The 23,889-nt window shown below is 35.5% G+C and overlaps 3 protein-coding genes across 3 annotated transcripts; all 3 read left to right on the top strand.

Moving 5' to 3' along the window:
• Nucleotides 1–8,997: 8,997 nt before the first annotated feature.
• On the top strand, nucleotides 8,998–11,882 carry LOC110738582 (zinc finger MYM-type protein 1-like). The gene is made up of 2 exons (XM_021918978.1): nucleotides 8,998–11,119; nucleotides 11,797–11,882. Exons 1-2 carry the CDS (start codon nucleotides 8,998–9,000, stop codon nucleotides 11,880–11,882), a joined length of 2,208 nt encoding a protein of 735 aa, XP_021774670.1.
• Nucleotides 11,883–14,159: 2,277 nt separating this feature from the next.
• Nucleotides 14,160–14,974, top strand: LOC110738688 (UDP-glycosyltransferase 74E1-like). The gene has a single exon (XM_021919090.1). It carries the CDS (start codon nucleotides 14,168–14,170, stop codon nucleotides 14,873–14,875), a length of 708 nt encoding a protein of 235 aa, XP_021774782.1. The 5' UTR covers nucleotides 14,160–14,167; the 3' UTR covers nucleotides 14,876–14,974.
• Nucleotides 14,975–16,282: 1,308 nt separating this feature from the next.
• On the top strand, nucleotides 16,283–16,834 carry LOC110738581. Its single transcript, XM_021918977.1, has one exon. The coding sequence runs from the start codon at nucleotides 16,283–16,285 to the stop codon at nucleotides 16,832–16,834; it is 552 nt and encodes a 183-aa protein (XP_021774669.1).
• Nucleotides 16,835–23,889: the final 7,055 nt, after the last annotated feature.

Genomic DNA, 23,889 nt, shown 5'->3' with positions numbered 1-23,889 from the left:
TAACTTACTCCGGATCCATATTTTTTAAGTCTTATTACATGTACTAGTTTTGTGCCCCGTGCGATGTCCGGATTGTTTTTTAAATTTTAAAATAAATTTTTAATCTATATGTCAAATTTCAAAATATATCTTTAATATGAAATTAGTTTGGAATTGATGTGCATTTCTAACGATTTAAACTATGTAATAGACATGTAATAAATGACTAATAATAATATTGGTATTTTATGAGAGTGAGAGATAGCTTAAGTGGTTTGAGCTTCCCTCCCGACCTATGAGGTCTTGGTATCAATTCTCACCCCTGCCCTTATGGGCTCTCTAAACACCAAAAAAAAATATTGGTATTTTTTTGGAAAAATGGAATCTAAAAATCAAACCTTTGGCCGGTCTGACAATAAAAATCCAATTAACCTTTAAGTAATCCCAAAAAAATCCAACCTTTGCCCCCCACCTTCTCCAACAGATCCAAAAAACCTTTAACCTGATAAACAAGTAAGCCTTTTGTTTCCCTCCTAAAAAGTGAAGGACTTCTGTCGAAATCATCTTCTTCTTCAACGGTTTTTCCCTGAAAAAACAAAACTCCATTTTTAAAATTAACAAACTGTTCAAAAAATACATCATTTGGCTGCGTTCTTGAAAGGCGAAGTTCATAAAGGTTGTATCTTTGATGGTGGAAGCGAAATTGGGTTCAAGATTTGCGATTTCCTGCGATTAATGTAAATCGTGAAACCCTAATTTTACGATATATTTATTGACAGTAATTGGAACGATTAAGTGGTTGATTAGTTGTATACTGTAGTTTAATTGTTGATTTCGTGAATATAACTGTTGTAATGGGTGATGTATGCCTCAAAATCTACCATGGGGGTAAGTTTAATTCGAGTAAAAATGGTGGTTGGGTATATTTGGGAGGGCAGTATAAAACCTTTAATGTTGTTACTGATGACTTGTGCTGGTCTCACATGAAAGAATTAATTGCTAAGTGTGGTGATTATGGGGATAATTACATACTTTATTATTTGCTTCATGGACTTGAATTTGGGGATGGGTTGAGGAATGTGTGTAGTGATGCTCAATTCAAAACAATGACTGATGTGATTGATTACAGTAGACAACTAGATCTGTATGTTGTGCATGATGATGCTGAGCCTGAATTTTTAGCACAATCCCAAACTGCATCCAATGCAGTAGTCCAGCCCACATATACACATGGGTGGAGTTCTGCTAAGACCAATAGGCCCATAAAATTGAAGCCCAGGAGAGGTAGTACATTGACCCAGGAAGTAGTTGTTGTAGGAGATAAGATTCTTTCCCCTAGTTTGATTAAAGAAACAGCAACTGAGCTGGTCCCCACTCCCACAGTCAACTTAGAAGTACACCCAAAAGAGAACCTGTTCCAATTGAATCTACCCCATTCACTTCTCCCACACCAGAAAACCCACCTAAAGAACCAGATCCCCAATCTGACCCAGAAAACAAACCTGCATCTCCATCCAATTTTATCAGGTCTGATGTTCCTGATGATTATGAGTGGGAGGATAATAGACCAGATAGTCCAATCCCATTAGATACCTTGTTGTGGGGGGTGCCTGAATCAGGTGATGAAGAGGGAGATGATGATGGTGATAAAGAATTTGTAGTGGAAAATGAGGATAATTTGGATACTGATTGTGAAGAAGAGTGTGAAGAAGACTATTTGAATAAGGAGAAATTACTAGACTGTGAAGAAGAGGACTGGTTGGGTGATTATGAAATTTATGAAGCAAACTTTGGATCTGGTGAGGTTGGTGGAGAGACAAATGACCTAGAGCTGTTAAAAGATCCTGAGGTATTTGATATAGACACAAGTGATGACGAGCAACAGGAAGTAAGAGAGAGAGTTAGAGGTTTCAATACAAGTGTGGTTGAATTAGCACAGAAGCTTGAACTAGAAGCTGTAAGGGGTAATTTAGTTGCACAACATGAAGAAAGCTTAGAGGTGAGAGCTGTTGAGGGGGGATTTGTCTCTGAATATGAGGATTCAGAGGAAGATCGAAATTCATACACCTAATGGTAATGAGGATGAGGAAACAATTGAGGAAAGAAGAAAAAGAAGGGGGTTGCTGATAGGGGCTGACACAGACTTCAAAGTTTTCCAGTGGAAGGCTGGACAAAGGTTTGGAAGTAGAGTAGCATTTAAGGAGGTTGTGGCTAAGTATGCAGTGTTTCAGGGTAGGAACCTAAGCATTGTTTCAGGAAATAGGCCTAAGCAACAGAGAATAGTTGTGAGGTGTTCTGCAGGGTGTCCATTTGTGTTGAAATCAGTCATGGAGGAGCATAGTTGCTTAAGGAATATGGATAAAAACAAGAAATTGAAGTGCAGTTGGTTGGCAGAGCAGTTTCTTGATGTGTTCAAGGCTAGACCACATTGGCCTGCTAAGGATATCATAGAGACAGTAAGGAGGGCTTATAGGGTTATAATTAAGAGAGATTTTTCTTACAAAGTGAAGTACTATGCCCATAGAAAGCTGCATGGTTCTGTGAGAGAACATTACAGTAAAGTTGGGAGGTATTTAGAAGCAGTAAAAAAGGTTAGTCCAAACACACAATTGGACTTAGTTACTTACATGGATAAGAACAAACCACCTAAAATTTTTCAAAGGTTGTATGTTTGTTTTGAGGGAGTGCAAAAGGGTTGGAAAGAAGGGTGTAGGAAGGTTATCTATATTGATGCATGTTTCTTGAAGACATTTTTGGGTGGGCAGTTGATGTCAGCAGTTGGGAGAGATGGAAATGATCAAATGTATCCCATTGCATGGGCTGTTGTAGAAGGTGAGAATAATCTGTCATGGGCTTGGTTTTTGGAGAACTTGAAGAAGAGTCTTGATCTTGGAGATGGAGAAGGGACAGTCTTTATTTCAGATGAGCATCAGGTATTAACATTTTCCTCCATATTCTAGTGTTGCATCTTCATTACATATGTTTTTAAATTTGATATATGGCTTAGTAAGTAAATGATGTTGTTTATGTGTCTCAGTCCATATTAGCTGGAGTGTCAGAAGTTCTCCCAAATGCAGAGCATAGACATTGTGCAAGGCACATTTTTTCTCATTGGCACAAAAACTTCAAGGGTGATGACATGAGACTTATGTTCTGGAGCTGTGCTAAAGCCTATAATGAAGCAGACTTCAATGAGAATATAGCTAAGTTAGCTATAGCAGACCCACTTGCAGCAGAAGCATTCAAGAGTTACAACCAAAGGTTTTCTGTAGAGCCTTTATGAAGACTGAGGTAAAGTCAAATGTCATCACAAGCAATATGGCAGAGACCTTTAATGGTTACATAATTCATGCTAGATCAAAGCATCTATTGTACATGTTGGAGGATATTAGGGGGGCATTAATGAAGAGGCTAGTTGTGAAAAAGGAGGAGATGTCCAAGTGGAAGAGTGCACTCTGCCCTAGGGCTCAAAAAAGTTAGAGAGGGAAAAGGAGCAAGCTGCATTCTGTGATGTGCTGCCATCATCACATACAGTGTTCCAAGTCGGCTACCAACTGGACACTTGCTCTGTTGATTTACAACATAGGACCTGCACTTGTAGAAAGTGGGATGTGTGTGGGATACCATGTTGTCATGCTGTGGCAGCTATTTTTTTCAAAAGGAAGAGTGTTGAGGATTTTGTAGATGACTGCTACAAGAAGGCTACTTATTTGAAAGCCTATGAGAATTCAATCCCACCATTAGAGGGTGAAAGGCACTAGCCTTTGTCTGATTTGCACTTGGATCCACCCCTAATCAAGATTGGCCCAGGTAGGCCAAGAAAGAATAGGAGGAAGGATCCTTTTGAAGACCCTAAGAAACCTGGGAAGCTTACAAGGCATGGAATGGAAATGACATGTACTGTATGTCATTCAAAAGGGCATAACAAAAGAAGTTGCCCTGATAAAAGGAACTCATTGCCACAGCCACCACCTGCAAAAAGACCAAGGGGTAGGCCTAGAAAAGAGCCACCACAACAACCTGCCCCACTATGTCAGCCACCACCACCTTCCCATGTTACTGCAACTGCAGAACCTTCTAGGATTGGAAAAGGTGGCAGGGTGATCAATAGGGGAGGGAATATAGGAGGCAGCATGGGAGGAGGCAGCAGGGGAGGGAGAAGCAGTGGTCAAGGGAGGGGAAGAGAAAAAGGAAGGGATGCTGCAACCATACCTGAAGGCTTTGAAGTCTTTGTATCACAAGATGGCAATTCATATGTAAGCTATTTCACTTGTACTTACTAAGTGTTTTGCATGTTAGTTCTTTCTCCTCATTTTAATCTGACCCTATTTTTTGAATTGTGCATACAGCTTCATGGAGGTGCAGGCGGAACTAATGCTACAACCACAAGCTTCTCATACAACTTTAGTCAAGGCTCCACCTCATAGATGCATTTAGTTAACTTAGTTCTTAAGTGAACATTGATCAGTTCTAATATGTGTTGAACACATTTAGTTATGTTTTCGATTTAGTTTGATGATTGTATGGATTTTGTTGACACTTTGTAGTTTGATGACATTATTTAATCTATGGTTATTATCCTTGCATATTCTGACTTTATATTTAATTTCCATATAACTTTTGCAATCACAAAACACACACAAACCATATTAAGCAACATCATATATTCATATCATTGAAATCAGTTGCCAAAATGTACATAAACTGTTCAAATCATATGCTTCATACCTTCACCTAAATGGCCACATCTGACCAAACTAAAAAAAGAAGGAACTTTTTTTTAACCAGTTGCAGTCTGTACCTCCTACTAAAGACATACCAACATCCAATAGTTGCCAAAAAAAAACAGAACATACTCCTAGTACTTCAACATCCCCAAAAGCAAATACATCCACCAAGTCCTATTCAATTATACCCAAAAAACTGCAACTACAACTAATCCACCCCCCCCCCCCAAATATACCATCACCATCATCAACTAATTTAGCATGAGCACCAAAGTAAAAAAATGCCCAAGAAAACACCAAGGTCAGCATGAGCCTCTTGTCACTGTTATTCTCCTTCAGCTCGAACATGGTCTCCGTAGTAGCAATACCCATCTCTTCAACCTCCTCGAACAGCTTCTCCTTTTTCGCCTTCAGCTTCTTCACTTTGTCTCTCATCAGTTCTTGTTCCTGCTTCAGCATATCCACTTGATGCTTCAGTTCAGAGATAGTTTCCTCCTTCTCAATAACAATTTGTTGCAGATCACATACATCATTAACCTCATCAGCCCATTTGAAAAATCCACATATTTTCTGCTCCTACAAATTAAACACATTAAAAACCCCAATTTGAAAATGCAATTTTAAAAATAAAAATCAAGAACAAAAAAAAATTAACATAAATCTCACACACTTACAGGCCAGTAGGAACACCCGTAAAACTTTTTCCCCTTCGTCAGACTGTCATAACGAACAGTCCTCAACGGCGCAAACTCGTTGTGGTAGCACACCAATTTTGCAGGGGAAGAAATTCCCTTCGACCTAGACCTAGAAGAACCAGAGCTAGCAGACAGTTGACTTGCCATTTTTGGAGAGAGAACAAAGTAAGATTCTTGGAGAAAAATGGAAATGAGGAAGTGAATGAGAAAAAAATTTAGGGGGGAGCAGAGCTTTTAAGGAGATGGGATGGGAGAAGAACAGAGGAATTAATTACCAAATTAACTACCCCCTGCAACGGTCATAAATATGGAGGGAAGAAACCGGAGAAGGATCAAGTTTACCTATTTTAATAGGTCATGGATCTGTTGGAAAAGGTGGGGGGCAAAGGTTGGATTTTTTGGGATTACTTAAAGGTTGGATTTTTATTGTCAGACCGGCCAAAGGTTGGATTTTTAGATTCCATTTTTCCTATTTTTTTTAGAGTTATAATCCAATAATTTTTTGAATAAAATTATAATTCAATTTATACATATGAAATATTTTAGAGTTATAATCTAATATATTTTTTGAATAAAATTATAATTCAATTTATGCCTATGAAATATTGGAATTTTTTCGAAAATAAAACTCTCAACTAACAATTTTATTCTAAAATTTCATCCAAATTTGATTGAAACTAATTAATTTATCTTATGAAGTCTATCTAAGTACATCCAACGTGACGCGACATTTGGCGAAAAGTTGGAGTGTCAAGTGTCGCTGTCTCGTGGCCTGGCTAAAAGTTTAGATTTATATATATATATATATATATATATATATATATATATATATATATATATATATATATATATATATATGTAGTTGCAACTCTATTTATTATCAAAAAGAAAAAAAAAATAAAGGTGTAAGTACAAAGACAAGGACCAAAGGAAATTTACTACCTTAGTTTCTTATTATGTGCAACAAATCTAATATATATATCATCTAACTAACTTACTTACTCTAATATATATCATATATATCATACATCTCCATGATTTAATGAACAATTTCATAATGGAGTGTTAGTAATAGATGTCAACTAACTTACTCTATTGCCTCTAAAAAAAAAAGAGTTGTTCCGATTTACTGAAGTGAACTGAATTGAATTGAATAGCGCTGAAATGAATTGTTTATGAGAGAAGAAAATTTTGAAATAAACTAAACTGATTGTAGATGAATTGAATTGAAATTAAGCTGAACATAACAGGCCCTTACTCTAGATTTTTTAAAACTTACAAGGTATTCTTTACCGTACTCCCTCCGTACCTTAATACAAAACCTCATTTCCTTTTTGGAGAAACCAAAATACAATAATGCCTCTTTTTATTTAAATATTGTATTTTTTGACATAATTACCCTCTTTTTTATGAGTTGTTATCTTTATTCCTTCACTTTTCTGTACTTTTAACATCAATTCTCAACACTTTCGCTCTCTATCTCTTTAATTATTCCCAATTACTTTTTCTTTCTCTCCATCTCTCTCTAACCCACATGCACATATATGCTTTTAATCATTAATTTTAAAAAAATTACAATTTTCTTAATTCTCACGCAAAAACCAAAAGAGACTTTGTATTAAGGGACGGAGAGAGTAGTATCTAAGATGACATTAGATCAAATCTCACATGCTTGTATAAAGTTGCGACTCTCTTTATAATGAACAAAAAAAAAAAAAAAAAAAAATTGCAATGACAAAAGTACAAAGCAGACAAGGCCCCAAGGCCATGTATTTACTCCGTACAATTATTAATCAATGTTTCAAACGATTTTCAACCACACGTGCTAAATTTCCTTATAAATCTTTCACCATTTGTACTAGTCTATTTCTAGTTTACTACAATTATAAACCGTAAGAAAGTTCTAGCGAAGTAAAAGAACCATGGAAAATATCACACAAAAACATACAGCCCATGTTCTAGCAGTGGTTTACCCAGTTCAAGGACACATTTGTCCCATGCTACAATTTTGTAGACGTCTAGTCTCCAAAGGTATCAAAGCATCCCTAGCCATCACTAAGCACATCTCCACCACCATAAACCTTAAACCCGACAACCATGTTAGCCTCGTAACCATCAGTGATGGTTACGATCAGTGGCGGACCCACGTGTAGTCATAGTGGGTCCGCGGACCACCTATTATTTTATAAAAAAAAAATAAAAAAAAAATAAAAAAAAAACACTATGTATTAAGGATTTAGCTTGCAGCCTAGTGGTTTTTTTTTCCCATCCTACCACTCATGAGACGTGGGTTCAAATCCCATTACTCACACTTTTTTTTTTTTTTTTTGCTTTAGAATGAAAACATAAATCAGAACCCCAATTCCCCCAAATTAAAACCCTAAGTCCCAAACTCACCTAAATCGAAATCCCCAAACTCCAGCAACTCCGTCGCCGTTCACCGCCTCACCGGCCGTTTTTCTTGCTCCTTCTCAACTTCTCACCGTCGCGACGTCCTATTAGCTTCAGTCCGTCACTCCGTCAGGCGTTGAGGCGTAGCGTGAGAAGACTGAGAACAGAGGCAGCGTGAGACTTAGTTCAGTCCACTGCCCGCAACCGCAGCAAAACCACTGGCCAGCAACCCCGTCGCCGACCTCGCCAGCAACTTCAGTCGTCTGTCCCGGCGTCCCGCAACCGCAGCAAGGCTCTGCTCAGGCGTGAGTGTGAGGTCTTCATTCCGTACTCCGTGAATTCAATTTTGTTTTGAGGTTAGTTTTAAACTTTTAATTTACATAATTACATTGCAAATTGATTAGATTCTATATCAAATCATCAGTTTAAATGTTTAATTATCAAAATTATCAGATTATATGTATATCACGATTCACGAATTTACTGTATGAGTTGTTTTTTTTTTTTTTTTTGGTGAAATTTCTTGATTTTATTAGAGCTTGATTATTTGTATGACTTTATTAGAGCTTGAATCTTATGACTTGATTATCTGTATGATTTTATTAGAGGTTGAATGTTGTGATTTGTGAATGTGAGTTGTGGCCGATATTTGACCATTTGAGCCCTATTATTTTATAGTATTATTTCTGTTTAATTGATAAATGATAATAGTTGTCCAACTTGCTTATTAGCTATTGAGAATGGTGATTGCTAATTTGGAGATTTGGGGTTGAAGGATGGATTGAAATTGAGGTTAATGAGCGTTCTTTTGATAATATTATTAGTTTTAATAACTTTGAGAGAACCCTACCTTCTTGTATGATTTATCTAATTCAACATTTAACTTCAATTTCAGAATGAAAAGAAAAACAACTCGAGATATTTCAAGTTTTTTTACTAAAAAAGTGCGTACTCTAAATCCTCCTCCTCCACAAAATGATACTCCTCCTCCACAAAATGATTTACCCTTTCAAGAAAGTGAACCAAGTTCTCCTTTACATCATGCTAGTGAACAACATTCTTCCCCATCTCACAATTTCCCTCAAAATGAAGATGGGCAATCTTTTCCCCAAGGTGGTTCGGATCCTAGTGCTCAAATTGGTGAAGGAAGGTTAAGTGCACTTGATATTATTAATCTTCCACATTACCCCGGGAAAAGAAGAAGGATGTGTGATTTTCATCCCGATGATAGGGATTTAGTGCGGAGAACATACATTCAAAGAAAACCATGTCAACCTAAAGATCATGCGTTTCCTCAAACACTTTTTGGGCCGAAAAAACGTCGATTTAATGTTAATTGGTTTGATACTTGGCCAACATGGCTTGAGTATAGTGTTGAGAAAGATGCTGCCTTTTGTTTCATTTGCTATCTATTTAAGGATGGTAACACAGCGGGAGTGGATGCTTTTGTTAATGGAGGTTTCAGACGTTGGAATAGAAGAGACACAATTGTAAAGCATGTTGGTGGACACAAGAGTGCTCACAATAATGCTGTGATTGCTATGAACTTTTTCATGAATCAAATGAGTAGCATTGCCACCGCTTTATCAAAACAAACAGCGGAAACCATGAGTGCCTATCGTAAGAGATTAGAAGCTTCAATTGAAACCATTAAATGGCTATTGCTCCAAGGGTTGCCTTTTCGTGGTCATGATGAAAAGGAAAGTTCATTGTCTAGAGGTAACTTTCTTTCGTTATTAACTCTTCTTTCAAACCATGATCCTGAGTATTCCAAAGTTGTTTTTAAAATGGCCCCTGGTAATTGTCAACTTACTTCTCCAAGTGTCCAAAAAGATATAATCAATGCTTGTGCTAAAGAAACAACTAAAGCAATATTGGAAGAACTTGATGGTGGATTTTTTGCTATTATTGCTGATGAATCTGCCGATGTTTCCGATAAGGAACAAATGGCACTTTGTTTGAGATTTGTTAATAAAAAGGGGGAAGTGTGTGAGTGTTTTCTTGGTATTGTGCATGTTCCTGATACTAGTTCTTTGACTCTCAAAGCTGCTATTGAGTCATTACTCATGGAACACTCTTTAACTTTCTCTCAAGTTCGAGGTCAAGGTTATGATGGGGCAAGTAATATGCAAGGTTCAATCAATGGCCTTAAAACTCTAATTTTGAATGAATGTTCTCAAGCATACTTTGTTCATTGCTTTGCTCATCAACTTCAATTGACACAAGTTGCACTTGCTAAGAAAAACTCAGATTGTGGTTGGCTTTTTGTTGATGTACTTGCACCTCTCTTGAACTTTGTGGGAGATTCACCTAAGAGGAAAGAATTTCTTCGAGAAAAACAACGTCAAGGGGTTGTAGAAGCATTATCTTTGGGTGAAATTGAATCGGGAACTGGTTTGAATCAAGAACGTAGCTTATGTAGACCTTGTGATACTCGTTGGGGATCTCACTTTAAAACCATTTTGAATGTGCTTGATTTATATCCTTCAATAGTTTTGTCACTTGATTCCATTGCAGAAGTATCTGATACACTTGATTCAAATAAAGCACAATCTATTACACACTTGTTGATGTCATTTGATTTTGTGTTTGTGGCACACTTGATGGTTGATATATTTGGAATTACAAATGCGTTGAATGTGGCATTGCAAAAACATGATCAAGATATTGTAAATGCAATGGTCATGGTTGATGTAACCAAGACTAATTTGCAAAAATTGAGAGATGAAGGATGGGATTCACATATGGAAAAAGTCACTTCTTTTATGGCTAAATATGGCATTGAGGTTCCAAACATGGAGGGGCGATATGTGGTTCCTGGGAGAAGAATGTATAGAGGTAAAGGTCCACAAGTGACTAATCTTCATCATTTTAGAGTTGAAGTTTTTCTAAGTGTCATTGATCTTCAATTACAAGAACTTGAAAATCGATTTCCCGAGGTAAGTAAGGAATTACTTGTGTGTATGTCTTGCTTTAATCCTGCAAATCGATTTCATTCTTTTGACAAAAGAAAGTTAGTTCAACTTGCCAAATTTTATCCCGATGAATTTTCAAGCTCTGAGTTATTATTTTTTGAACATTCACTTGAAAATTTTATTGTTGATGTTCGAAATGATGAGAGATTTTGGAATTTGAAAAGTCTAAGTGAATTTTCTACGAAACTTGTTGAGACGGGAAAGTTTGAAACTCATGATCGAATCTACTTACTTTTGAAGTTAGTGTTGATTCTTCCTGTTGCAACGGCAAGTGTAGAAAGAGTATTTTCCGGAATGACGCAAGTGAAAGATAAATTGCGTAATAGCATGGGAGATCAAATGTTGAATGATTGTTTGATTACTTATTTAGAAAGAGATTTGTTTTTGAATGTTAGCATGGATGATATTGTAAATAGTTATCAAAATATGAAAACTTGTCGAGAGCAATTGTAATAAAATTAATAATTTTTTAGTTGTAATACGAATTTGCATTACTTTATGAAATGAACTTTTTTATGTAATTTTTTTTTTTTGTTCATTATACAAGCTTTGACTTTTTTTTTATACTTTATGCGGTCGATGGACGATAATGGGACCACCTATTAATCAAATCCTGGATCCGCCACTGGTTACGATGATAGTGGATACGCAGGGGCAGAGAGTGCTGCCGCGTACCTTGCTAGGTTTGAGACTGTCGGGTCTCAAGCCCTAGGAGACCTTATTGAGGAACATCTTGGTACACATGACCCTATAACGTGTATAATGTATGATGCATTTTTACCGTGGGGTCTAAATGTTGCTAAGAAATATGGAATATTTGGGGCTGCTTTTTTTACCCAACCATGTGGGGTAAATTATATTTTTTACTTGGTTTACCATAGGAAGTTTTCGATGCCGGTTTCTTCGCAACCGGAGGTGTATCTTCCCGGGTTGCCTCCGTTGAATGTCGGCGACTTACCGTCTTTTGTTAGCTCACCGAATCTTACCCAGCTTACCTTGAGTTGGTTTTGAACCAATACTCTAATTTAGATGAGGCTGACTTTGTGCTTGTCAACACTATCTACGAGTTGGAGGAAGAGGTAATGTATATGCATGTTTTTGGTCAAGTGAATTAGAATTATTGTTGGTATCATGTACAACTTATTACTGAAATTTACCTAATCCACTTTTTCAAAAATTACTTTTTGTGTAATCTGATAAACTATACGAAGTATAATATAATATAAGAATAAAAAATAAAAAATGAGGGGAACGAAGAGGTCCCTTAAATTTATTTACTCGAGAACAACTAAGAAATATACGAGTATTATTCACCTATTTTTAGGATAGAGATGAAATTTGTGAACTTTGTTACCATATATTCATTTAAATTATTTTACCCTTAAAAATGGAAAGGAGAATAAATAGGAGTAAACTTTTTTAAAAATCGGGTGCACAATAATTATTGTACATCCATTATAAAGATAACCTAAAGTGATTAAAAGTTACCCCTGAAATGAATAAAAGTTACCCCGATATGCGTTTAAGTAATCCAATTCAAATAAAAACTATCTACGCTTTATTAGTAAAGAATCACATTTTAAATGACTAAAAATCAATTATTAGTGATTGAATGTAATTAAATTACCTTTATAAAACTTTTCTTGTTGTTGATTTATATAAAAATTGTATTATGTTTAAAGTTACCCAAAAAAGACAAAAAGTTACCCTAAAATTAGCTAAAAGTTACCCTTATACTGCTCGATGTACACTAATATTAGTGTAAACCGGATGTATACAAAAGTTTTTGTATGATTTTTTAGCATGCACCAACAAAATTAAGGGGATATAGGAGGACAGCGACACAGCGTCATTAGTGTTTTTTTTTTTTTTTTAATAATTTGCTTAGGTAGGATTAGCTGTGTCAAAATCACACCCGATCCTGCCCAAAAAATATTCAATTAGGATTTTAACTTGAGCAGATACAATAATCTAGCTTGACTCGACTTAAAAAATTGACCTGACCTCATCAAAATCGATTCGGACATTCGAATTGACACATTTAGGCAAGATGAAGGGTGGCTAGACATTTCGAGAAAGTGGAGGAAGGCAAGGGAACCCCTTTCTCCGACAATGCTATGTTACAAGTAAATAAAAATGGAAAAATTATACATTAATTAGGTGGTGGATCATGGTGAAACAGACTTGCATACACTACAATACCTTTTATTGTTATAAAACTCTTTAAAATTACAATAATTTGACTTTTATACTATTCAATTGCACATATTAACTTTAATTTGATCATTGACTTCAATAATAAAACATTAGAAAACACGGGGGGGTTGGGATTCTACATAGTGAACCTTTAGTATAGCGTTTTTCAAGTTATGTCCCATCTATTTGGAATACACATTGTAACCCTCTGGTACAGTTAATAATTATACAGTCACTTCGCCGCCATTATGTAGCCGTTAGCAAGGTTATTATTTTCTACTTCCTCCATTTTCTTTTACTTGCAACACTTTCCTAAAAAGGAACTGTCACAATACTTGCAACACACTATAAAAGGAAAGTTATTTTATGGAAAAACTATCACTATTTCCCTTATTTAAAGCACATGGCCCACTAAATTACACTCCTAACAACCACTTATCCCATTTTAAAGTGTATTATATCATGTGAACCCCACATTTCTTAAATACCATGAAAAAGTGTGTGTTGCATCTAAAAGAAACGGAGGAAGTATTAATCACTGTTGGTGGGGCCACTCTCCACCTATTAACACTTACTTTTCAACTTATGTATGTGCTGAAAAATGTTCTATGTATTAAAGGTTTGGGGAAGGCATTTTGGACAGTAAGGAACCAAATTGAGCTCATATTTGACCAAAAAATAAATGTAAAACCAGATAAATGTAAAACCAGGTAATTACATTTTTTTTCCCAATTTTGACCACAATTTGGTTCTTAAAGGACTAAAATAACCCCCAAAACCTTTCTCAATCAATTTCTGCAGCTAAGAAAATAAAGATACAAATTGAGACATGTTATATACACAAAATGATGCATTTGTGTTACTTTTACTGTTTTTTCCAAATACGAGTTCAATTTGGGTCTTTAAGGACAAAATGGTGCTCAAAACCTTTAACATAACGTTTTTTAGCACATCATTTAGGCACACTCTCCATATATAGTGTAAACCCGTGAATGTCTACATAACGACAAGGTCACTAGATATAGTTTAAATGTAACAGAGGGTTACACTATGAGTCTATGACAATATGTAACTTTTATAAAGAAGACGCACAACTTAAATAGTAGAGCTAGGGTCACTACATATGTAGAATTTGAATTTAACTTTGTCACGTGTTTATTAACTTATGTCAAACCTTTTTTTTTTTTCTCAGATAGTTGATGTTATGTCCAAAGAGTGTCCGTTGTTAACAATTGGCCCAACAATTCCATCATTTTACGTGGACAAACGAATTCCACATGACAAAGAATATGGCCTAAGTCTCTATCCCATTGACCCTACTCCTATCACCAAGTGGTTAAGCACAAAGTCACCCAAATCAGTGGTTTACGTCTCATTTGGTAGCATGGCATGTCTAACAAAGGCTCAAATTGAAGAATTGGCATGGGGGTTGAAGCAAAGCAAATACCACTTCTTGTGGGTGGTTCGAGCTTCCGAGGAGCACAAGCTTCCAAATGGCTTTGCTGATGAGTTGGCCGCGAAAGGCCTAATAGTAAGATGGTGTCCACAACTAGAGGTACTCTCTAGTGAGGCAATTGGATGTTTCTTTACTCATTGTGGTTGGAACTCGACATTAGAGGCATTGGTTTTGAGCGTCCCTTTGATAGGAATGCCACAATGGACTGATCAACCTATGGTTGCTAAGTTAGTTGAGGGTTTGTGGAAAGTAGGAGTAAGAGTGAAGGTCAACGAGGAAGGACTTATAAGAAGAGAGGAAATCGTGGAACGTGTAATTGAAGTCATGGAAGAAAAAAGGGTGGAGTTCATTGAAAATGCTAAGAAATGGTTGGATTTGATGAAAAAAGCAATGTCTAAGGGTGGATCTTCGGATAGGAACATAGATGAGTTCATATCTAAAATCTTAAGGTCTTAATAGTCCATTTGGATTAAATAATAAATAGTACGTGCTAATAATTATCATTTGATAACGTGTTTTAGTACATACGAGTACTATTAATTAATTCAAATTAATGCATACTAGTTAACTAAGCTCAAATTTCAATGCTATATAAATTGGACCCTTAATTGCTACAGGTATGAGATGTAGTTGGAAATGATTTTAAACTTCTAAAACACTATCTATCTAAAAATTATATACAAGGTGTATAAAAGGTTTTTTTTTTTCCTTATTTAAAAAATATTAAAATAAGCAAGAAAAAATATCATATAAGGAAAAAAAACTACCTTTAGGTGCATGTATCCACTACCTCTATTGTGCATCCAACTGTATAATAAAAGGATTGCTATTTTTCTATCAATTCTGCTTTTGGTTACTATTGCTTAAACTAAAGAAGGGTTTTTATACTAGCGGTATGTTGATTTTAGCTTATCTTATTTTGTGTTAAATATCTTTAATTTTAATAATTAAGAAAATTATATACAAAATTCTCTTATTTGAAATATTCATATTAATACAAATCAAATATCATCTCATTTGATAATTTCTTATCTCCAAAATTAGTGTACAAATAAAATCAAAATTTGATCAAATTTAATGAAAGTTGAATTAGAGCACATTTGATTGAATAAAAATTAAATCGGATCTAGTGAACTGAACATAGCTTTGTTCATCCAACAAACTTTTAAAACTACTCCCTCCGTCCCTTAATTAGATTCCTACTTCTCTCTATTGTAAGTAGGGTTGTACAGAGTTTGGTCTGGACCGTAACCAAACCAGACCAAACCGCATTTTAGCGGTTTGGTTTGGTTTACGGTTTGGAAAAATATGGTTTGGTTATTGAGTATTAGACATACTCTATTTTGTTTTGTCAGCAAGGTTGTTAGAAGATGCTGCCAGGGTGTCAAGTTTGTTATGCTTCCTGTAACAAACTTTTGCTTAGCTGGAAGTTTGTTATATTTACTTCTAGATTCTTCCTTATGTAATAGCTACTATATATATATTCCTGATGATTGTAATAATCTTATTCATTCAATCATAATCCAAAAATATGCTTTCTATTTACCTGTTTTCTCTTCAGATTTTCTCTCAAGTTTCTTCCTGATTTTACTTTAGTTTCACAAAATTACATGGTATCAGAGCTAAAAGATTCTGTTTCCCTTCGTTTTTTGATCCAAATACCTCATTGTTTTCATTGAAATTGTTGATAATTCTTTCTGATTTCTGGAATTTTTTTTTTCTTGTTGATTTGTTAATTCAGATCATTTTTCCTGAATTCTGGTTGCTTTTCTGGAGTTTGTTTGCTTAGATTTTTCTTCGATTGCTTTAGATTGTTGAATTTCTGGATATTTTTTGCTGAAATTGCTTGACGAGCAAGCTACAATGGCGGAAAACTTACATACTCAGGCGACACTTCCTTTGAATCAGAATCCTGCAAGCAACTATAACATTCATCCTTCAGATGCTAATTTCACTCAGTTAGTTTCCTTCAAATTCAACGGTGAAGGTTTTACTAGCTGGAAGCGAGCTATGTTGTTGACTCTTTCAGCAAAGAATAAGGCAGGCTTTGTTAATGGAACTCACTGTAGACCAGTTGATGAAACTTCTCCAGAATATCTAGCTTGGGAGAGGTGCAATGATCTAGTCTGCTCTTGGATTCTGTTCAATCTTGATAAGAGTATTGCTGGAAGTGTGATATTTCTCAGATCTGCTAGAGAGATCTGGCTTGATTTGAAGGAGAGGTATGGCTTTACATCCTTAGCTAAGATTTATTCTTTGGAGCAACGATTAGCTGATATTAGTCAAGGCAATGCTTCTGTTTCTGAATTTTTCACTTCCATTAAATCTATTTGGGATGCTATTGATGAAGCACATCCATTACCATATTGTACTTGTAATAATTGTTCATGTAACTTGACTAAGAGGATTTTTTAGAGACATCAGCAGAAAATGGTCATACAGTTCATGATGAAGTTAACAGACAAATTTGGTACTATAAGAGGAAATATGTTGATGATGCCTGAATTGCCTAAAGTCACTGAAGCCTACAGAATGTTTGCTCAGGAGGAAAAGCATAGAGGGATTTCTCAACATGCTGTTAACACTGAATCTATGGCTTTCTTAGCTGACAGAAAGAAATACAACAACTCTATTGTGAACAGGTCTTTCAAACCTTATTCTTCTGCTAGTTCACATTCAGGTTCAATGAGACAATCTTATTTTCCTCAACAAAATCAAAGACAACTCTCAGGAGATCAATTTGCAAATAAACCTGGTTCTAGGTATTATTGTACTCATTGCAAAGTGCCAGGACACAGTATTGACAGGTGCTTTGAATTACATGGATATCCCCCTGGTTTCAAAGGTTTTAAAGACAAGTACAAAGTTGCAGCAAATTCCTCTGTTGAATCTGAGCATATGGAGGAGGACTCTAACAGGTCTATTACAGTTGAGCAGTACAAGCAACTTATGACTGTGCTAAATTCTCAGAAATCAGATGCTCTCAAGACTGAAAGCTCAAATAGTATGGCAATGATGGCAGGTAATTTCTGTCTCTTGTCTTGTTCAGATAGTAAATGGTTGTTGGATAGTGGTGCAACTGACCACATTTGTTCTGATCTGGATTTCTTTACTGAATATCATGCTGCTTCTCACTTGTCTAAATATATCACACTACCTGATGGGAGTAGAGTCTTGGTTCTGAATATAGGAGTGGTAAAACTAAATGATCATATATTTCTGAATAATGTTTTGCATGTGCCAGATTTTAAGTTCAATTTAATCTCTGTGCACAAGCTGTGTAAAGATATGTTGTGTGAGCTGCATTTCACTCATGATAGGTGTTTTGTGCACACACAGAAAGGTCAATCGATTCCTCTTGGTAGTCTGAAAGTTGGTTTATACAACTTCCAAGAGCAATAGGGGAGAGAAGTGGTCAGTATTGAGAAAACTACTTGCTTAGCTGCTGTAGATGAGGCCAAATTGTGGCATTTGAGGCTTGGTCATTTGTCTTTTAATCAGCTTAAGGTTGTTAGGCCTGAGTGTGATATCAAAGCTTGCTTAGACAGTACTATTTGCCAGGTGTGTCCTAAGGCAAAGCAAACTAGATTACCTTTTCCTACTAGTTCAATAAAGAGTAGTGCACCTTTTGAATTAGTTCACATTGATGTATGGGGCCCACATTCTGTAAAAACTCCTTCAGGTTGTAATCAGTTTCTTACAATTGTTGATGATTACTCAAGGTTTACTTGGGTACATTTGATGAAGAATAAAACTGAGTCTGTTCCTATTATGTCTGATTTTATTCAAATGATTTCTACTCAGTTTGATTCAAAGATTAAGGTTATCAGATCAGATAATGCTCAGGATTTGTGTGAAGGGATATGAAAATTTTGCTTCATAAGTTTGGTATTTTTCATCAAACTTCTTGTAGTGACACACCACAACAAAATGGTGTTGTAGAGAGGAAAATAGACACATTTTGGAGACTGCCAGGGCTTTATATATTCAGTCTAGGGTTCCTGACAGGTTTTAGGGTGAGTGTGTCTTGTGTACAGTGTATTTGATAAATATGATACCTTTGAAAGTTCTTAAGGATGACATTCCATTTAGAAGATTAAAAGGTTTTGTTCCTGATCTTTCACATTTGAAGACATTTGGTTGTTTATGCTTTGCTTCTACCAGCAAAGTTCATAGACATAAACTTGCTGAGAGAGCTGAGCCATGTGTTTTTCTGGGCTATTCTGTCAGTCAGAAAGGTTACAAAATTCTTGATCTTACAAACTCAAAAATAAAAGTCACCATAAATGTGGTTTTCCATGAAAAACACTTTCCTTATCACTTACATTACATCAGCCAAAATCCCACAAAAACTCTTTCAGCTGCAATATATCTTCCTGTTTCTACCTTCAATCCTATCCTTCTTACTGATAATATCAATTCTGACCTATTTTTCCCATCTCATGATTCACCTATCTCTTCTATTCATTCTCAATATTTATCACCTTCTTCTTCTCTTTCTGAAACTTCAGATTCTAATGTTTTGTCTCCTCCTTCTCCTTTTAATATATCTCCTTTAATGCAAGATATTGGTTCATCAGCTAACACTGATGTAACTGGTCAAAGTGACCCTAGAAAATCTACCAGACCCCACAAATTCCCCTCACATTTTGATATATATCAATGTTATTCAGCTGTTTACCCAGACCAGAATTATGATAAATCTGAATCAGAACACTGGTGCAATCTGGTGGTTTATTCTGATTTTCCTGATAATCACAAGTGTTTTCTGGCTCATACTTGTGATATCCATGAACCTCTCAATTATGCTCAAGCAGCAACTGATCCTTTGTGGGTTGCAGCCATGGACAAAGAAATTTCTGCACTCATTAATAATGGTACTTGGGATTTGGTTGATTTACCTAAGGGTAAGAAAGCTATTGGGTGTAAGTGGGTGTTTAAAGTCAAGTTGAAATCCAATGGGGAGCTAGAAAGGTGTAAAGCAAGGCTAGTTGCTAAGGGTTTCAATCATAAATATGGCATAGATTATGAAGAAACTTTCAGCATAGTTGTGAAAATGAATACAATCAGATATGGGTTAACTTGCATAGCAGCCATTTATGTGGATGACATAATACTGACTGGAACAGATGTTGAAGCAATGACACAGTTGAGAGTGGATTTGCACAACAAGTTCAGCATCAAGGATTTAGGTAAACTGAGCTATTTCCTTGGCTTGGAGATTGGGTACACTTCTGATGGTATTTTGTTAAGCCAAAAGAAGTTTACTAAGGAGTTGATTCATGATTGTGGCTTGGAGCTGAAAAATAGGGTTGTCACTCCTTTAACTTTGGGTCTCAAGTTGCAGCAAGACACAGGGGAGCCTTTGTCAGATCCTGAACATTATAGGTCTCTGGTGGGTAAATTAAACTTTCTTACCCATACTAGACCTGATCTATCGTTTGTTGTGCAAGCTTTAAGTCAGTTTATGCAAAGACCTCATACTTCTCATCTGCAAGCTCTCATTCACACTCTCAGTTATGTTTCTCACACTGAGGGTCAGGGCATTTTATTAAAGGCTTCAACAGATCTTTCTCTTCATGCTTTTACTGATTCTGACTGGGCTAGTTGTGTTGATTCAAGGAGGTCCATTACTGGATATGTCCTCCTGCTTGGTAAATCACCTGTTGCCTGGAAATCTAAGAAATCACCTGCTTGGTCAAGGCTTAGTTTCTAAATCTTCTGCTGAAGCAGAATATCGGGCTATGGCAAGTGCAGCTTCTGAAGTTACTTGGGCAGTCAGACTCTTGGAAGAGCTTGGCATTGGGGGTTTACAGCCAGTTACTCTCTTCTGTGATAATCAATCTGCTATTCATATTGCCAAGAACCCTGTGTTTCACGAGCACACCAAACACATCGAAATAGACTGCCATTTCACCAGAGACAAAGTACTTGAAGGCTTGATTCAACTTGCTTATCTTCCTTCTAGTGAACAGTTAGCAGATTTGTTCACCAAAACTTTGCCTTCTCCTCAATTGCAGTATCTTTTGCACAAGTTGGGAATGTTTTCTCAGGCTCCAACATTGCCCAACTTGAAGGGGGGTATTGAGTATTAGACATACTCTATTCTGTTTTGTCAGCAAGGTTGTTAGAAGATGCTGCCAGGGTGTCAAGTTTGTTATGCTTCCTGTAACAAACTTTTGCTTAGCTGGAAGTTTGTTATATTTACTTCTAGATTCTTCCTTATGTAATAGCTACTATATATATATTCCTGATGATTGTAATAATCTTATTCATTCAATCATAATCCAAAAATATGCTTTCTATTTACCTGTTTTCTCTTCAGATTTTCTCTCAAGTTTCTTCCTGATTTTACTTTAGTTTCACAAAATTATATTGGTTTCGATTTTTTGGGAAATACGGTTTGCGGTTTGGTTTGGTTTTTCAAAAATTATAAACCAAACCAAACCGTAAACCAGTAAACCGCATTTTAATATTTATATAATATTTATAAAAATTAAAATAGTTATTATATATTTTAAAAAAGAAAAAAAAATAATAAAAAACATGAAAAATCATTAGAAGACGGTCAGTAATTCAGTATAATACTATACTCCAAGATCAATTTAGCTCCGGCAATCATTGATATCGCATAATGTAGCCCCTAATGTTGTCAAGTTGCTGCCGATTATTAAAAACTATAATGTAGTATGATTTTTTTTTTTTTTTTGGACAAATGTATTATGTTTTTTTTCCCTGTAATTTGTTATGTATTATTTTTATTATGTGTGATTGTGTTAGCACTTGATTAGTTGGTTGTTATTTTATTAAAACTTTGTAGTGTAATTTAATCCGTTTGGGCTAATTATTTGAACTTTATTATAATTTATTAATATTTGACAATTTTTAGGAAAAAATGTCGTCTTATCATAAACCGCAAACCAAACCGCATTATTACGGTTTGGTTTGGTTTGGTTTCAATATTAATATGGTTTGGTTTGGTTTGGAAAATTGACCAAACCGTATTTTGCGGTTTGGTTTGGTTTATACTCAAACCGCACCAAACCAGACCATGTTCACCCCTAATTGTAAGAAATAAATGCTAGAATTAGGAATTTAATTAAGGGACGAAGGGAATAGCAATTGACTGATGTCATTAGCTGAATAGAGCTCATCTTAGGTCTTCTATGGTTGATAATGTTAACACATTATTTTAGATCTAGCTCAATAAAATAAAAATACATAAATAAATAAAAGTTAAAAGTATTTTTAAAATTTTCACAATGAAATAAATGAAACTACGAAAAATAATGGAAATTAGATCACTCATTGCGTAAGTTTACGGCCAAGATCGCATCAATTATTGAATACGTTTTATGTATGATATTACACTAGTGGAGAGGATTTGGTCCCCTTAATTAATGGCCATAAATCTCGTTTTATTATTAATCTATTACTATCATTTTCATGACTTTTTTGCTAAATGAAACAACTAAGCACTTACCATTAGCAACAAAGGGGGCATGCTTCATGGAATCATGGGTCTATGTTCTTTTTGACTTTTTGTCTGCCGGCCATTTGGTAAGTTAGAGTGTCAGACCTCACTTATGTGTTTATTAGATTAGGGTCTAATTTGAGAAAATACTAACTCTGACCTCTGTTAATAGTTATGTGTAACTTTTACCATTTTATCCGCTAAGTATATGTGCAATAAAAATATTTCTTTCCTCTTTTAGTAAAAAAAAACTAGTCAAATATCAATTTTACCCTCGATAAAAAAATTAAAACACAATTTACTAACTATAATCAGATTTAATTAAACATTAATTTCTCACCCAATTTTCACCCCACCAACCCAATCTAACTCATCAACTTTTCATCTTCCACTCAAGGAACCCAAAACCATCTACATTCATCTTCATCTCCATTCATCTTCATCTTCATCTTCAATTCATCTTTCCCCATATTTTCTCTCTCCTCTTTCAACATCATTATCTCTCTTCATCTTTTTTTTTAATCTTCTTTCTCTCTCTTCAACTTTCAAAAAATTTGTAGTGGGTTTCATGGATTTGAGATCTTCTTTCTCTTTTTTCAACTTTCAAGAACTTCAATTCGTGATGGATTTGTTGGAGTGGTGGTGATGAGTTCGCAAGTGGTTTCCGTTAGATCTATAGAGTGTTCCGTGAGAATGGTGGGTTGAATTTTGTGGGTTTTGTTTTTCGTGGGGGTGGGTTTAGGGTGGTGGTGGTTTTGTGGGGGTTGGTAGTGGTGGTGGTTGAATTTGGCAGTGGTGGTGGTTGAATTTTGCTGGGTTTTGTTTTTCGTGGGGGTGGGTTTAGGGTGGTTTTTCGTTGGCAATGGTGGTGGTTTTATGGGGGTTGGTAGTGGTGGTGGTCGGGGGTTGGTAGTGGAGTTGGTTTTGTAGGTTGGTAGTGTTGGTAGTGAAGTCGGCGGTGGTGTTGGTGAAGGCGATTGTGGTGTTGGTGGTGTTGGACTGTTGGCTTGTCGTTGTGAATTGAAGGCGGTGGTGGTGTTAGGGTGTTGGCTGGTCTTGGTGGTGGCCGTGGTGGTGTTGGCTGGTGGTTGTGGTGGTGTTGGTCTTGGTGGCAGTGGTGGTGGATTAATTATCCTAACATTCTCTCTCCACCTTAATTACATACCCCTATAATACATTAATCACCATTATCAAATTTTGCATCGTGAACCGTGAACTCCCCCAAAGTTACACATAACTATTAACGGAGGTAGTACATGATAAACAGAAATACGTTTATCTAGTAGCATTTTTGTAAATAAATTAAAGTTTTTTGTCAAATGTAGACCATAATAATGTTGATTTATTTACAGAAACACCATGATGACTGGGATTTTATATTAATTTATTTACGGAATTGTCACTAGATAAATGTTTTTTGTTCATCATAAAGATGAATTGGGGCTCCCTCGTCTAATTTACTGAATTTGTCTGAATTGAACTGAATTGATTAGAGCTGAACTGAATTGAAACAAATTGTTTATAAAAGAAGGAATTTAGGAGTTGAATTGAACTTAATTGAATTGAACTAATTGGAGGTGAACTGAAATTAAGCTGAAGAGAATAGACCCTTAATTAGAGTACTCCGTACTTCGTAGTTTAATTATTATTATTGTGTCTTCTTGTCAAAAAATTATAGTATTAATTTTTTTTTTCCTTTTCATTGATGCATCATATATTCATATTATAGATTAAAGGCCTCTTCTCAATCTTCTTATTGACTTAAATGAGCTGAACTGAAGTGAACTTATTACTTATTAAAGCTGAACTGAATTGAACTGAACTGAAATGAAATGAATATTTTATGAGAGGAGGAAATTAGGAGTTGAACTAAACTGAACTAAACTAAACTGAATTGAACTAAACTTATAAGAGTTGAACTGAACTAAAAATAATATAATGAGATTAGGACCTAAGGACTCGTTTGGTTGAATGTAAAAAATGCAAATTTCTTGAA

The sequence above is a fragment of the Chenopodium quinoa genome, unplaced genomic scaffold (assembly GCF_001683475.1).
Source record: "Chenopodium quinoa cultivar QQ74 unplaced genomic scaffold, ASM168347v1, whole genome shotgun sequence".
In the NCBI taxonomy this organism is placed as follows: domain Eukaryota; kingdom Viridiplantae; phylum Streptophyta; class Magnoliopsida; order Caryophyllales; family Amaranthaceae; genus Chenopodium; species Chenopodium quinoa.
This window is presented reverse-complemented; position numbering and strand designations above follow the sequence as displayed.

Excerpts from the sequence above, each read along its gene's own strand:
- LOC110738582 (XM_021918978.1), top strand. The coding sequence starts at position 8,998 with ATGTGTGATTTTCATCCCGATGATAGGGATTTAGTGCGGAGAACATAC. Across the intron at positions 11,120-11,796 it reads AGATCAAATGTTGAATGATT|ATGAGGCTGACTTTGTGCTT; the intron begins GTTTGATTACTT and ends ACTCTAATTTAG.
- LOC110738688 (XM_021919090.1), top strand. The coding sequence starts at position 14,168 with ATGTCCAAAGAGTGTCCGTTGTTAACAATTGGCCCAACAATTCCATCA.
- LOC110738581 (XM_021918977.1), top strand. The coding sequence starts at position 16,283 with ATGGCGGAAAACTTACATACTCAGGCGACACTTCCTTTGAATCAGAAT.